This window comes from Lactuca serriola, chromosome 5, assembly GCF_051521515.1.
Source record: "Lactuca serriola cultivar US96UC23 chromosome 5, Lser_US96UC23_V15, whole genome shotgun sequence".
NCBI classification, from domain to species: Eukaryota; Viridiplantae; Streptophyta; class Magnoliopsida; order Asterales; family Asteraceae; genus Lactuca; species Lactuca serriola.
In genome coordinates, this window is record NC_136412.1 from 332,828,993 (window position 1) to 332,842,230 (window position 13,238).

The 13,238-nt window shown below is 32.5% G+C and overlaps 1 protein-coding gene across 1 annotated transcript; it reads left to right on the top strand.

Annotated features, from left to right (window-relative positions):
- Window positions 1-5,096: 5,096 nt before the first annotated feature.
- On the top strand, window positions 5,097-7,704 carry LOC145055257 (ubiquitin fusion degradation protein 1 B-like). The gene is made up of 10 exons (XM_079003551.1): window positions 5,097-5,235; window positions 5,446-5,497; window positions 6,003-6,080; window positions 6,175-6,199; window positions 6,300-6,332; window positions 6,430-6,551; window positions 6,637-6,767; window positions 6,847-7,061; window positions 7,147-7,361; window positions 7,450-7,704. The coding sequence occupies exons 2-10, from the start codon at window positions 5,489-5,491 to the stop codon at window positions 7,537-7,539; spliced, it is 918 nt and encodes a 305-aa protein (XP_078859677.1). The 5' UTR covers window positions 5,097-5,235; window positions 5,446-5,488; the 3' UTR covers window positions 7,540-7,704.
- Window positions 7,705-13,238: the final 5,534 nt, after the last annotated feature.

The window sequence follows — 13,238 nt, forward strand, 5'->3', positions numbered from 1 at the left end:
TTAAGCCTTCCATCCATAAAATCCTTAGTAATGATAAATGTTTTGGCTAACACTACTTCATATGTTTTGATACATGACCGACGTTTCAACTTTTGCGTAAAATTTCTTGTCGGTTGAGTTGTTCTCTCTTGTGACGGGGCCCGGTTTGAGATGGGGGTTGGGCTTTGTCTTCCTTGTGATTTTGGTTTTCAGATGGGGGTTTGGATTTGTCGTTAGATTCTTCATTTGCAGGCTCTCGAAAATGTGAAGTGTTAGGAATATACATTTCATTTGGCAATAAACTAAAACATTGGTTGTAGTCTTGAAATGATGAAATCCTTGAAATTGGTTATAGGGTTTGTTGGGATTGGAATTGTTCGAGTTGATGGTGTTGTGATTGAAATTGATTTTCATAAATTGGCATTGACATTTCAGTTTGAAATCATATTTGGCATTGGCATTTGGGTATCGGTTTCGTGCTGAGGATTGCTTCTTTGAGCAACACCGTTTTTTTTGGATTTTCCACGACTCAAATCCATTGGAATTGATTTTAAAACTTGAAAGTATAAAATTAAAATGAAAGAGTGTAGAAAGGAAAGAAGAAAGGGTGTGATTTTTTGAGGTGTGATAGTTTGTTTAATTGTTTATATAGGTGCAAAAGAATTATTATTATTATTATTATTTTGAAATTTAGCCGTTACCCAACAGCTTCAACAACTTGGTGAACCTACCCACATGCAGTTGCTTCCGAACCCGCTGGAACAAGTAACAGCTGTACCATAGGGCCTCCGGTGCCAAAATCGAGCCAAAAGGCAACGACTCAATGCACCTTTATAGGATAGAGATCAATTTTTTTTAAATTTTTTTTGCCATATGTAATCATGTTTGTGTTCTCCCTCGATCCTTACTACAATTTCCAATTTGTCAGCTTTTTATTTTCCAATGGAAATTGAAAACACACAATATGTAACACATTAAGGGTAGTATGTAAAAGCAACACATTTTTCTTTTATCATCGATCATTCAAACATGATAGGAAAAGTTTAAGAACAAGTAGCAATTTAGGCATCGACAATATGTTGTTACCATAGGATATCAAATTGATTTGATATTTCATCTCAAAGTTCACTCAAATGAGTTGTTAGAATGTGACATGTGGTTGACATCTATGTGTATCCAATGACACCTTATCACCTCTTAGGTTTAGATCATGTAGATAATTCAGATCAATTAACTAAACATAATGGTTGACTTGACAAGTGTCGATCACTAATCTCTATATATACATCTAACAGTAACTCTTTTTATAATTATAAATTGAAGTTAACGGTTTATACAATAATATTGTTGCTTTTGGGATAATGGTGAGAAATTGATACGCCGATGTGAAGAGCAAAAAATGTTGTTGAAGTAGCAAACAACTAAACATTATTAAATTAGTGATTAACAATTTTTTTAATGAATTTTTTTATGTATATCCTTATAAACTTTTATAATTACGTTTATATTCTTATAAAACTTTAAATTATATGTATGTAACGCCCCCGATTCTCGAATACCAATTTATGGTTATGAATTCTCATGAATTCAAGATCTACTCGACGAGTTGGTTGCCTGACTCGTCGAGTAGCAACGGGTTTGGGCCACGTGTTTAAGTGACCAACTCGCCGATTCGGAAGAGTGTCTCGACGAGTTGGAGCAGGAGGGTGAAACCCTAATTTCCGGGGTTTGGCACCCTATTTAAGGGATCATTAGCCTCCCTTAGTTCCTTTGCAGCCTCTTGAGAGTCCAGAAACCTTAATTCGTGTGTGCTCCATATTAGTGTAAATTTCAAGCTTGGAAAGAAGACCTTGATGCAAGAAGCTTGAAGATCAACAAGTTGGAGGCAAGAATGTTTGTGGGTCTGAAGTCTATCTCAACTAGCTTCATTTGAGGTATCAATTCATGATATTGCCCTCATTCCTTTCTAGATCTCTTTGGATGAAGTTAGGACTTCTTGGTTTGGTTATGAAGCTATTCTTAGGTATGAGCTCAGATCTGAAGTTGTAACTTCAGATCTGAACTCTCTTTAATTTGTGAGTCCATAAAGCTATTAGCATTGGCAAGCATGAACCCCTCCTTAAGTGTGAGACCCCATTTCAAGCTTGGTTTTGGCATTTTGAGTCATTAGAGCCTTGCATGCACGTAAAGTTTGCAACTTTACGTGATAAGCATGCCTTGGGAACTTGGATCTGCAGTATAGAGTCTTAACATGGCTTAAAAAGCATCTGTATAGATGAAGGACTAAAGGGACTCGACGAGTCGCATGGTAGACTCGGTGAGTCATATGAAGATGGTCATGAACTCAACGGGTTGGATGAACAACTCATCGAGTCTGGTGAAGATTGCCTTGGGCTCGGCGAGTGGCATGGTGACTTTGCGAGTTGGCAAGTTATGCAAGGAACTCGACGAGTAGCTGAGGGTACTCGACGAGTTGAGGTCAACATGGACTGTTGACCTTGACAGTTGACTTTGACCTTAAACCAAGGGTTGACCATTTTGACTTTTGAGAGTAATTGGTAAGCGAATATTTATGAATTGGATCATTGATGTTTATAGGTGTTGGAGTTTGGGGCAGTGTTTCGGGAGCGTGATTTCGTGGTTCAGTCCAACATTGCAAGGTGAGTTATCCTTACTATACTCAAGGGCCTAAGGCACCAAGGCCGACCCTTTGATTTGTTATTTGAGATAGTTACTATTGTGATATATTAGCTCGGCATCTTGGTAGATAGGATGGTTATATGCGAGTATGATCGGTTACATCGGTATCCTGGTAGATCAGATGTGGTTATGCTTAGTGACCTATAGTTTGGTCTGACTGTCTGTATGATAGTAGGAGATTACATGTTATATATGCACATGATTGAGCAGTAGTGGAGGGTATCCATCCCGAGGATGATAGGGCCCTATTATGTTGTCTTGTAGACTGTTATATGATTACCTGATATAGGTGCACATGTTTGACTCATCGTATGTGGGTAATCCAACCCGATGCTTGTGGGCCGAGAGTATTCCATCCCGAGGATGATTGGACTCATATGGTTGTGGCCCGAGAGTATTCCATTCCGAGGATGATTGGACTCATAGTAGTTTGGCATTCCAACTCGATGGTTGAGGGTCTGGGGTATTCCATTCCGATGGATGATTGGACCCATAGTAGTTGTTGTATGTGTAGGTGTGTAGGCATTCCAACCCGAAGGTTGTGGGCCGAGAGCATTCCATCCCGAGGATGATTGGACTCGTAGTATGTTGTCATTCCAACCCGATGGTTGAGGGCCAGGGGTATTCCAACCCGATGGTTGACTGGACCCATAGCATGTTGTTCATTGTTGTATGTGTATGGTTGTGTGTATGAGTATTTTGGGGGTAACTCACTAAGCTTTCGGGCTTACAGTTTCAGTTTATTGTTTTAGGTATATCAGGAGATCATGGCAAGGCAAATGTGTGATCGTACATTTCCTCACTTTTTATGACTTTGTTTATGGGATACTTTGATATGATACATTTTGAAAACAAGTTTTGTAATGGTTAACGGTTTTGGAAATGTTTTGAAAGTTTTAAATTGGCTTGAATTCTATGAATGTTACAATGTATATCCTTATAAAACCTAAAAACTCATATATATATATATATATATATATATATATATATATATATATATATATATATATATATATATACTCAAATACTTAATTTTATTATATTTAATATATTAAAAAATAAAAAAAAAATTGATTTTTTATTATTAAGAAAATATTTTACTTGTAACATTACAATATTACTCTTCCCCTACATTATTATTCTTGACCTATTTACTTTATGAATCCTTACAAAATATCGACACACATATTGACATTAGTTTTTCTGTGATTTTACATGTAACTGAAGAATCAGAGGAAAAACAATATTGTTTAGAAGAAATGAAATATATTGTTTAACAATCCATTAGGAATATGCAATCACCATGTTTTGAACCAATCAAATGTTTTCTTTTTGTTTTGTTTTTTGGAAATGAAACTTCCCTAACGAGGGTTTCCAGGTTAGCTTTCGCGCATTGACTAATCCCCCGCTGCAAATATGAGGTTATGCATCATGCCTTGGAGTCACTGCAGACGAACCTCCATGACCACAATGCCTGAGTGGTGTCATAATTTGAATATGGATAAATAGTTATCCATTATATCTTCCACATGTCTTACCAAGTCATCACACCCAAAATTATTTTCTTTTTATTTTGTTTCGAACAAATCAAATGTTTTCTTCATATCCTAATGTTTAAAACCACTAAACACTATAAACAACAAAAAAAAGCATGAAGCTTGTGAGTCAAAACTAAAAGTCCGTTAAAAGAGAAACAAAAAATTGAGTCTCAAAAGAATATAGGGATATTATTATGGATAAAATTACTTCTAAGGTTGAAAACATTTCTAATCGAGAAAACATGAAACTAGACTCCAAAAAACAATTGTCATGTATGACGGTTTTTTCGAAAAAAACTGTTTCTCTGAAAAACTTGTCTAACATCAAAAGATTACTCGTTTACTTGTTAAAATTGTCAAATTGAATAAAATAATAAAATACAACACTGTTTCAAAAAATAAATAAATTTGAAACTTAATTCAAAAACTCAACATATATGTTCTATCTTTGGTATTTTTTTTTATATATTTTATTTTATTTATGATTTTAACCCTAGTTCATATAAATCCAAACCCAAATTCAAATATACACATTTTAATAATTCATATAAATCATGATCTTTTTAACACATTCAAAAACCCAAAAAAATCCAACAATCCCCTTAGCTTCTTGACATATAGTAACATATTACAATATTTTGATTCGTTACCATCCATTTTTTTCACCATTACAAAGATTTTTATTATTTGAGAAAATTCTAATCATTAATTATCTTAGTTAATACTTAATACTTCATAATAAAAACATACATTTACATAAATTACCTTTTTATTAAAACAAGATATTGTTATTAAAATGGAATATTCAAAGTTTCAATTTAGTCCTTAAAGATATTAGTGTTTCACTAAGCTGTCCTATAAATTTAAAGATCGGCAGAAGTCCTCCCCCAAGTCCCAATATAGAGCACGCTTTGCAACGCGATCCCCTATATATATTGTAAAGTTGATTCTGAAGACGATATAATACAGGGTTTACAGGACTCGTTGCACTGAATTACGCAAAAGGAAAATAAAAAAGGCAAGGGTCTTTGAATCTTCCCTGTTCTTTCAGCAACTCCCAGATGATTTCTTTTGTTTTATCGAATCGTTTCTTTGTTATTGTTGGTATCAGATTCACACATATGTTTTCCGCAAAATAAAGTCTTCATCTTTGATGATCGAATCTGTTTCAGCGTTAATCTTGTTTAAAACTTCAGTGATTGACATTATTGATGCTGGATTAATACAGGTTTTCAGTGATCTCCTGGACGATTTAGATAAAATCAATAGTCATGGCATTGGTATGATTTTGATTTTTACTTTCATTGATACTTTGGAATTGAATTATTGTGATCATTTAGTGGTGTTCTACTCTTCATATAAAAAGTCTAGTTCAGTTAGATCATGCCCAGTTTGAATTAGGAGTTTATTTATATAATGGACGGATTCCTACATGACTTGGTCTTAAGGACATGCGATGACTGCTCATTGAATGATAAACCATGATCGATTGCAAAATAACCAATTGAGGATATATTCTTTACCAATGAGGGGTGATTAGATAATTTAACAATGTAGTTTGGAACTCATATTGGGTGTGATTAGGTTTAAGCACTCAAGGTGTTTGATAAAATTCCTGAGTGAGCTGTAGTCCTAGTTTTTTTAGTGATCAAGTGATTTTCTACAGTTCTTGAGTTTCTCTTTAGCTGGTTACTACAAAGATCCTTAAAAAAAAACATTTTCATAAAGTTATCGGATTCATTAGTCCAAGATAAAACCACTCACCTTAATTTGTTTTCTTGCCAGGAGGATGAAGTTTATGATGACCATTCTTCAGAGTTTGAACAGAATTATCGCTGTTATCCTGTTTCTTTCATTGAAAAGGTTTTTATTGGTTAATTTATATAACCACATCATGATACCACTATTGCTTGATGTTTGGCTCTTTCTAAATCTTTTCTTCTTGTATCTTATGCAGTCTCATTTGGAGAAAGGTGATAAAAGTAAGTTTCTTTTTTTCAATTTCCATTCCATCACTCCTTTCATTTGGTTTTATAAAACTAACAAGCTTTTTTTTTCTTCCCCTTTTATATAAACTCCCAGTTATAATGCCTCCATCTGCTCTTGATCGACTTGGTTAGTGAGTTTTTTTCACATTTTTTTGTTTTGTTTATCAATTATCATATAACTTCTAGTTTATTGGCTAACTTTTTATTTTGTCTCAATTCTGCAGCCTATTTGCAGATCGATTATCCAATGCTATTTGAACTCAGCAATCCTTCTGCTAGTAAAGTTTCTCATTGTGGTGTCCTTGAATTTGTTGCAGATGAAGGTTTAATATACATCCCTTATTGGGTATGTAGAGTTGTTCTTTTATATAATAACATGCAAAATACTACATATATATTTATATCCAATTCTTTATTTTGATTTTTTTTAGATGATGGAGAACATGCTTTTACAAGAAGGAGATATTGTGAATGTGAAGAATGCCAGTTTATCAAAGGGAACTTATGTGAAACTTCAGCCTCACACTACAGATTTTCTTGATATATCCAATCCAAAAGCCATGTTAGTGTTTTATGATACTGCATTTAATCTTTTTCTTTTTCTTTGTATTTTAACATTTTATCTGGTTTTGAATTTCCAGCTTGGAGACTTCATTAAGAAGCTATTCTTGTTTAACAACTGGTGATACAATCATGGTGGCTTATAACAACAAGAAGTTTTATATTGATATAGTTGAAACAAAACCATCAGCTGCAATAAGTATAATTGAAACAGATTGTGAGGTTGATTTTGCTCCACCTCTTGATTACAAAGAACCTGAAAGACCTCCTGTTAAACCTAAGACACAACCAGAAGGTCTGTTTTCTCTTCTTCTTTTTTACATTTTTCCTTCATTATCTTTTATTAAAAAAGTTGTAAAATTTATCTCCATAAATTGCAGTTGAAGAAGAACCAGATAAGATAATACCCAAGTTTAGCCCGTTTAGTGGTTCAGGAAGACGGTTAGATGGGAAACCGGCTGAGCCACCGGTTCAAACCGTGGCTACAACCAGTGATGCAAATGGCTCGACCCCATCAACCTCTGGTTCAAGAAAACGATCTGGGACACTTGTTTTTGGGTCAAATGTTGACCAAAAGCCAAATGGGAAACCAAAAGTATGATCTTTTTTCAAAAAAGATTTGTTTTTATTTATTTATTAAGGGTATTGGAAGTAATTGGATGAATGGTTGTTTTGAGTTGCAGGTTATGGTGAAAGAAGCTAAACAAGAATCATCTGAGAAGGAAGAACCTAAATTTCAAGCCTTTACAGGCAAGAAATACTCCTTAAAATAATAATAAGTATATGAAGTTTAGTTTTTTTTTCTTCTTTTTCTAAAATATGTTCATGTTCTTCATTTGATGTGCATTCCTAGTCATCTCCTTTTGAAACCCATGTAGACAGACCAGTGCATTCACAAGAATTTTTGTTTTTAAGTTATATAGACCGACCTTCATTTCTGTATTTATTTCCATAATTTTATTATTTGACTACTTGAGCAAACAACCATCGTTCTTGAAATAGTGTATAGACATCTCTTCTCTTGTTTTAAAAACTTTCAAAATACAATGTGTTCCATAATGTAATTTAGTGTTTTTACTTTATTTTAGAATATATATAAAAAAAAAAAAACATATTTTGGTTAAATATTGAATCATATACAAGCCCTGGAAGATAGCATATCAATGCTGCATTTTTTTTGTTTTGTTTCGGCATGTTTTTTTAATTTGTTGCTGTTTTAAAAATAATGTAACTCACTCATATGAAATCGGAATTTACTTGATTTTTTTTTCCATGTAATTTAGGTCATAGTTTTGTTAAACATTGAATCCGAAACAAGTACGGAATGATAGCATATCAATGCAACGTTTTTTTTTTTTTTTTTTTTTTTTTTTTTTTTTTTTTTAATTTTTAAATTTTTTTAATATGAAAGTTTTGATTGTCTTTTATTTTTGGAAACCAGCTAAACTATATGTATGTATTATGAATTGCATCATCATTAGTTTCTTTTTATTTATAACCGCTTCTTGTTAGTAAAAAGAACCGAAAAACCGGGACCGTAATAGGAACGGGTGGTCTGGTTCCCGGTTCGTATGATATCACAATATCAATTCCGGTTCGGTTCCGGTCCGGTTTCAAAGCATCCCTAGTTAAAATTATGTAACGTCCAATTTCAAGAAAAAATAACAACTATAAAATTTTGATAAGAACTACCATATTTATCAAAAAAAAAAAGATCAAGATAACAAAGGTCCGTCCATTATATTCGCGTTCTAGGGTTTAAGATTTCCATCCGATTCGAGTTCTAGTGTTTTAGATTTTTGGGTTTCAATTCTATGTTCGTTTTTGAAGTCCGTTCTTGAGACTTCTTGAAATTTGTTCATTAACTTGAAGTTATAGGGTTTTCAAATTTCATTTGTTTATATTTTATAACAATGGAAGATTTTAAACTCTGATGAACAGCAAAACATCAAGAATTGAAACTTGGATGAACTAGAACATCAAGACATTAAGAATTGATTTTCTAAAGAATCGTTCATCAGATTTCTAGGGTTTTTAGATTTTTTGAAGAATCATTCATCAGATTTCTTGAGATCGAAAGTGTGTGGCCTTCAAGAACTTGTAAAATTCATAAAAAATGACCTGAAAAACTCATATTTGGCTGAAAAAACGCCGAAAACAAGCAAATCTACTATGTCCTGTTATATCGGTATTTTTTGAGCAATTTCAACAAGTTAATAATATATATCAAATACAAAAATAAGTTTAGTGACTAAATGTTTATAAAATTAAAAGTCAGTTACTCTTACTCTTACAGTTTATTATTCTTTAACTTTATTTTCATAAAGACCCTATATTTTGATCTTTTTTTCCCTTTTAAATCTATTTTTTTATTTTTCTAAAAAAACTTAACTTTTACCTATTACTTGTATTTTAGACCTCAACAAGTCACCAACAGATAAAATGATTTTTTTTTGTTTCATAAAAAACCAAACATTTTGCATTTTTTCCCGTTTTGGACCTAAAACTTTTTTTTTCAACTAAAAACATCTTTAACTTATTTCTTATTATTTCAATAATTGAGTCGGTTACCTTTTGTCCCAACGCTAAAGGTGAACATACACCGGTTTTGAATCAATTTCGGTTTATTTAAAATCAGTTTAAAACAAATCCAATTATTTCTAGACGGTTTCGGTTATAACCGATTTGGTTTACGTTAAAAAAATCGGGTTTTCAGTTAAAATCAGATCGGTTTGGTTATAGTAGAAATCAATAAAAAAACTGGTTTCAAATATTTATTAAAACCTATTATTAACCGGTGGTTCGGTTTTAACCTAACCGTTCAGTTTTTCTTTGAGTTAAAAAAAACCTGTTTGAAATGTGTACCTCTACCCAAGAATGTGTTCACAAGATTGAGTCTTTTTTCAAATCAAGTATATTTTCATAAGGTCTAATTGTATGTTTATTTTAACAATGAGTGAGATATTTATGTAAGTAAGTTGCTATTTTTAACATTTAAACTCGTTTTGTCTCAAATATTTATTGATGTTTTACAATAAGTACTAAATTTATACGACACTGTATGCATGGAGGATCTCAAACATTAACTATTTTTTTTTTTATGTTTGTAACCTCCAACATGAAATCACATATCTTCAGCACAGTATGGAAGAAGGATCTCATACATTACTTTCACATTGGAGGTTACAAAGATTATAAAAAAATAAAAAATAAAATAAAATAATAAACTAATTTCTAAGATCGTTAGCTATTTTTTAACCTTTGTAACCTCTAACTTGAAGTTAATGTGTGAGATCCTTCATCACTATAGTGGCGAAGATATGTGATTTCATTTTGAAGGTCACAAAGATAAAAAAAAATAGCTAATGTAGAAGATCCTCCTTACATATAGTGTCAAATAAATTTAGTATTTGTTGGAAAATATTGATAAATACTTGAGACAAAATGGGACAAAATGGGGTTAAAAGTAAAAAATAGCAATTTGCAAATTTCTTAGTCACTATTAAAATAAACATATAATTAGATCCCGTGAAAATAGTGTTGGCAAACATTTGAAAACACACTCAATTTTGCGAAAACAAACTTAGATAAAGGTATACCTTTCGAATCGATTTATTTAGCCGAAGGAAAAGAATCGAATCGATTTTTTGAGAACCAATTGGGAATAGTTTTTTTTCCTGATTTTTCTACTATAACTGAATGAACCAGTTACCAAAAAAAAAAAAACAGTTTTTTTAACATAATTTCAAACAAAAAATTGAATCGGATATCGAAACCGGTCTAAGAGAATATTGACTTTTTTAAACTGACTTAAAAATATCTAGTTCAAAATGGGCATACACACACCTTTAGCCTTGGGACATACGGTAAATAGAGTACTTCATCCAAAAATAGAAATTTTCATTTTCAACATTTCTTCTTAATTTTATGTTTTTAGCTTGAAAGAAAATTATGGTGAAAATCTAAATTGAGTATAGTGAAAGAAAATTATGTCCATAAAATAACATAATTTGAGTATAGCGAAAGAAAATTTTGGTGAAAACGTAATTTTTATTTTTTAAAATTTGATTAACATTGTCATTTAATAAGTGCCAAAAATTAACTTTTACTAAGACCGCGATTAAAAGGTTTTTAAGAATAATTTGAAATCGTAATAACTAATAAAAATTTAGAAATAAAAGTATAAATTTATAAAAGTTTTAAGTTATGTTAGTAAGTTTATATATATTTTTTTAAAATAAATATATAAAGGATAATTAAAAAACAATTTAATTTTTGTAAGTTCATCTATTTAATAAAATCATAAGTTTGAATGATGTAGTATAGATTTGAGTATAGTAAAAGAGATAAAAAAATAATAATGAAAATGACATTGATATATGAAAAATCAAACATGATGGTAATGTAATAAACATACCTACGACCAACACAGTCAATTATAAATTAACATTATGAATGAAGTGCGATTTAATAAAGTAAAAGATGCTATAAAAAACATTTAAACATTGTATATAAATTTCTAAAAAATTCTTTATAAACAACATTCAAAGTTTTATTTGTGAGTCTACTATCATTATCTAAAATTAACAATTTTAATCTTTCTTTACTTTAAACTCTAGATAAAGCAACATACAATTGACTATGTGAAAAAAATATGATCTTTGAAAAACAAACCAACCATGGATAATGATTGTCCTTGAATCTTATTAATAGTCATTGCAAAATATACATCTAATGAAAATGGTCTTTTTTGGAATTTAAAAGGATTTTTTTAAGGACTTAAAAACATTCTTGGAATAAAAGCCCGATTTTCACTATTACTTCCAGATATGATAATTGCCTCAATAACACATTTGCCCAATTTTATCACCTCTAGTTTACTTCCATTACATAAATAATTTTTCTGATCAATGTTTCTATAACGCCTAGTTCGCATATGCTAATTATGAAGTTTAATTGTCATTTTGGGTTGGCCACGACGTGGTGAATTGATCGCCATGGTGTGGCAATGTGTAGGAAACACGTGTATCAATAGTGCCTTCAACGGCGTGGCAAGTATTGGTCACGACGTGGGAAAACTGTTTGAGCAAAAACCTAAATTTCTGGACTTTGAGCCATATATAAAGGAAGTAGTAGCTAGAGTTTCACCCATATCAGCCCTCATCATCCTCCGACACTCAGAAACCATAACACTTGCATCCTTTGCATATTGTGAGCCCATTTTGGTGATTTTGGTGATTCTTGAAGGAAGAAGAAAGAAGTGTGGTGCAAGATTCAGCTAGAGATCCATCTCCACTCCTTGTGTTTACTCTCTGGACCTTTGGTGAGCCTTTTAGTTCCATTCATGTTGGTATTATCTTCATAGATCTAGAGTTTTAGCACATTTTGGACCCTTGGTTGCATTTGGAAAGATATAAGAGATAAAGTTTGCAACTTTATGCCTCTTAAGGGTCCCAAGAACATATATCTCATCGATTTGAGATTTGGGTTGAGTTTTGGTCACCTTTTTACCCTTTTTGACCTAAAATAGATTATAGACAAGCATTGTGCATGCATGGCCATAAAGCACCCAACTTTATGCTAGATATGGTATTAGAAACTCTTCTAGAGTTGTTTGGGCTAAGAACTTTGAGGAAAGGTGCTTTATGGTTAATCCCACATCATGATTTTACCCTTATTAGACCTTTGATTAGAGATCGTGTCTTAATGGATAAAGTTGGGAGCTTTATCCATTAAGGCGTTAAGAAGGAGTAGATCTGGGTTTTTGAACCCTTAAAAAATGAGTTAAAAGCGGCTTAACTTGTTGAATCCATTCAGACGGATCACCACGGCATGGCCCTAGGTCACCATGGTGTGGCGTGTTGGGATCAGTCGATAGTTTTGTCCGATTCAATGCCACGACGTGGCCCAGGATGGTCACGGCGTGGCAAGGCGCTAAAGTGAGAAGTTTGATTGTTGACCATTGAATTTTGAGGGTTGACTTTGACTTGTGGACTTTGGCCAAATGTCTACTTTTAGAAAGAAGGACTAAGGGTCTTTCATGTGTATGTGTTCAGGTGACGTTTAGCACCGATTTCGATTTATCGTGAGCTATTTGTCTTCGATCTGCTTGTGAGGCGAGTTTCCTTCACTATACTCGTGGGTTGAATGCACCAATACCGGCGCACTAAACTATGTTTAGAGGTTGGTAGTTGTCTTTGTGACAATTTCCTACTATGCTTGTATGTGCTTATTATCTCTGTGACTCTTGCTGTTATAATTGTATGGTAGCTGTAGGGGTGAAATAGACTCGATACCAGTTGAAAGAAACTGAAGGGTGGTGAAATAGACCTGATACCGGTTGAAAGAGACCGAATGGGTTGAAATATACCCAATACCGGTTGAAAGAGACTAAAGGGGTTGAAATATACCCAATACCGATTGAAAGAGACACTGAGCAGATCATTGTCATAAAACCAAGTGTATGTCCGAA

Excerpts from the sequence above, each read along its gene's own strand:
- LOC145055257 (XM_079003551.1), top strand. Across the intron at positions 6,081-6,174 it reads CTGTTTCTTTCATTGAAAAG|TCTCATTTGGAGAAAGGTGA; the intron begins GTTTTTATTGGT and ends TATCTTATGCAG. Across the intron at positions 6,333-6,429 it reads ATCTGCTCTTGATCGACTTG|CCTATTTGCAGATCGATTAT; the intron begins GTTAGTGAGTTT and ends TCAATTCTGCAG.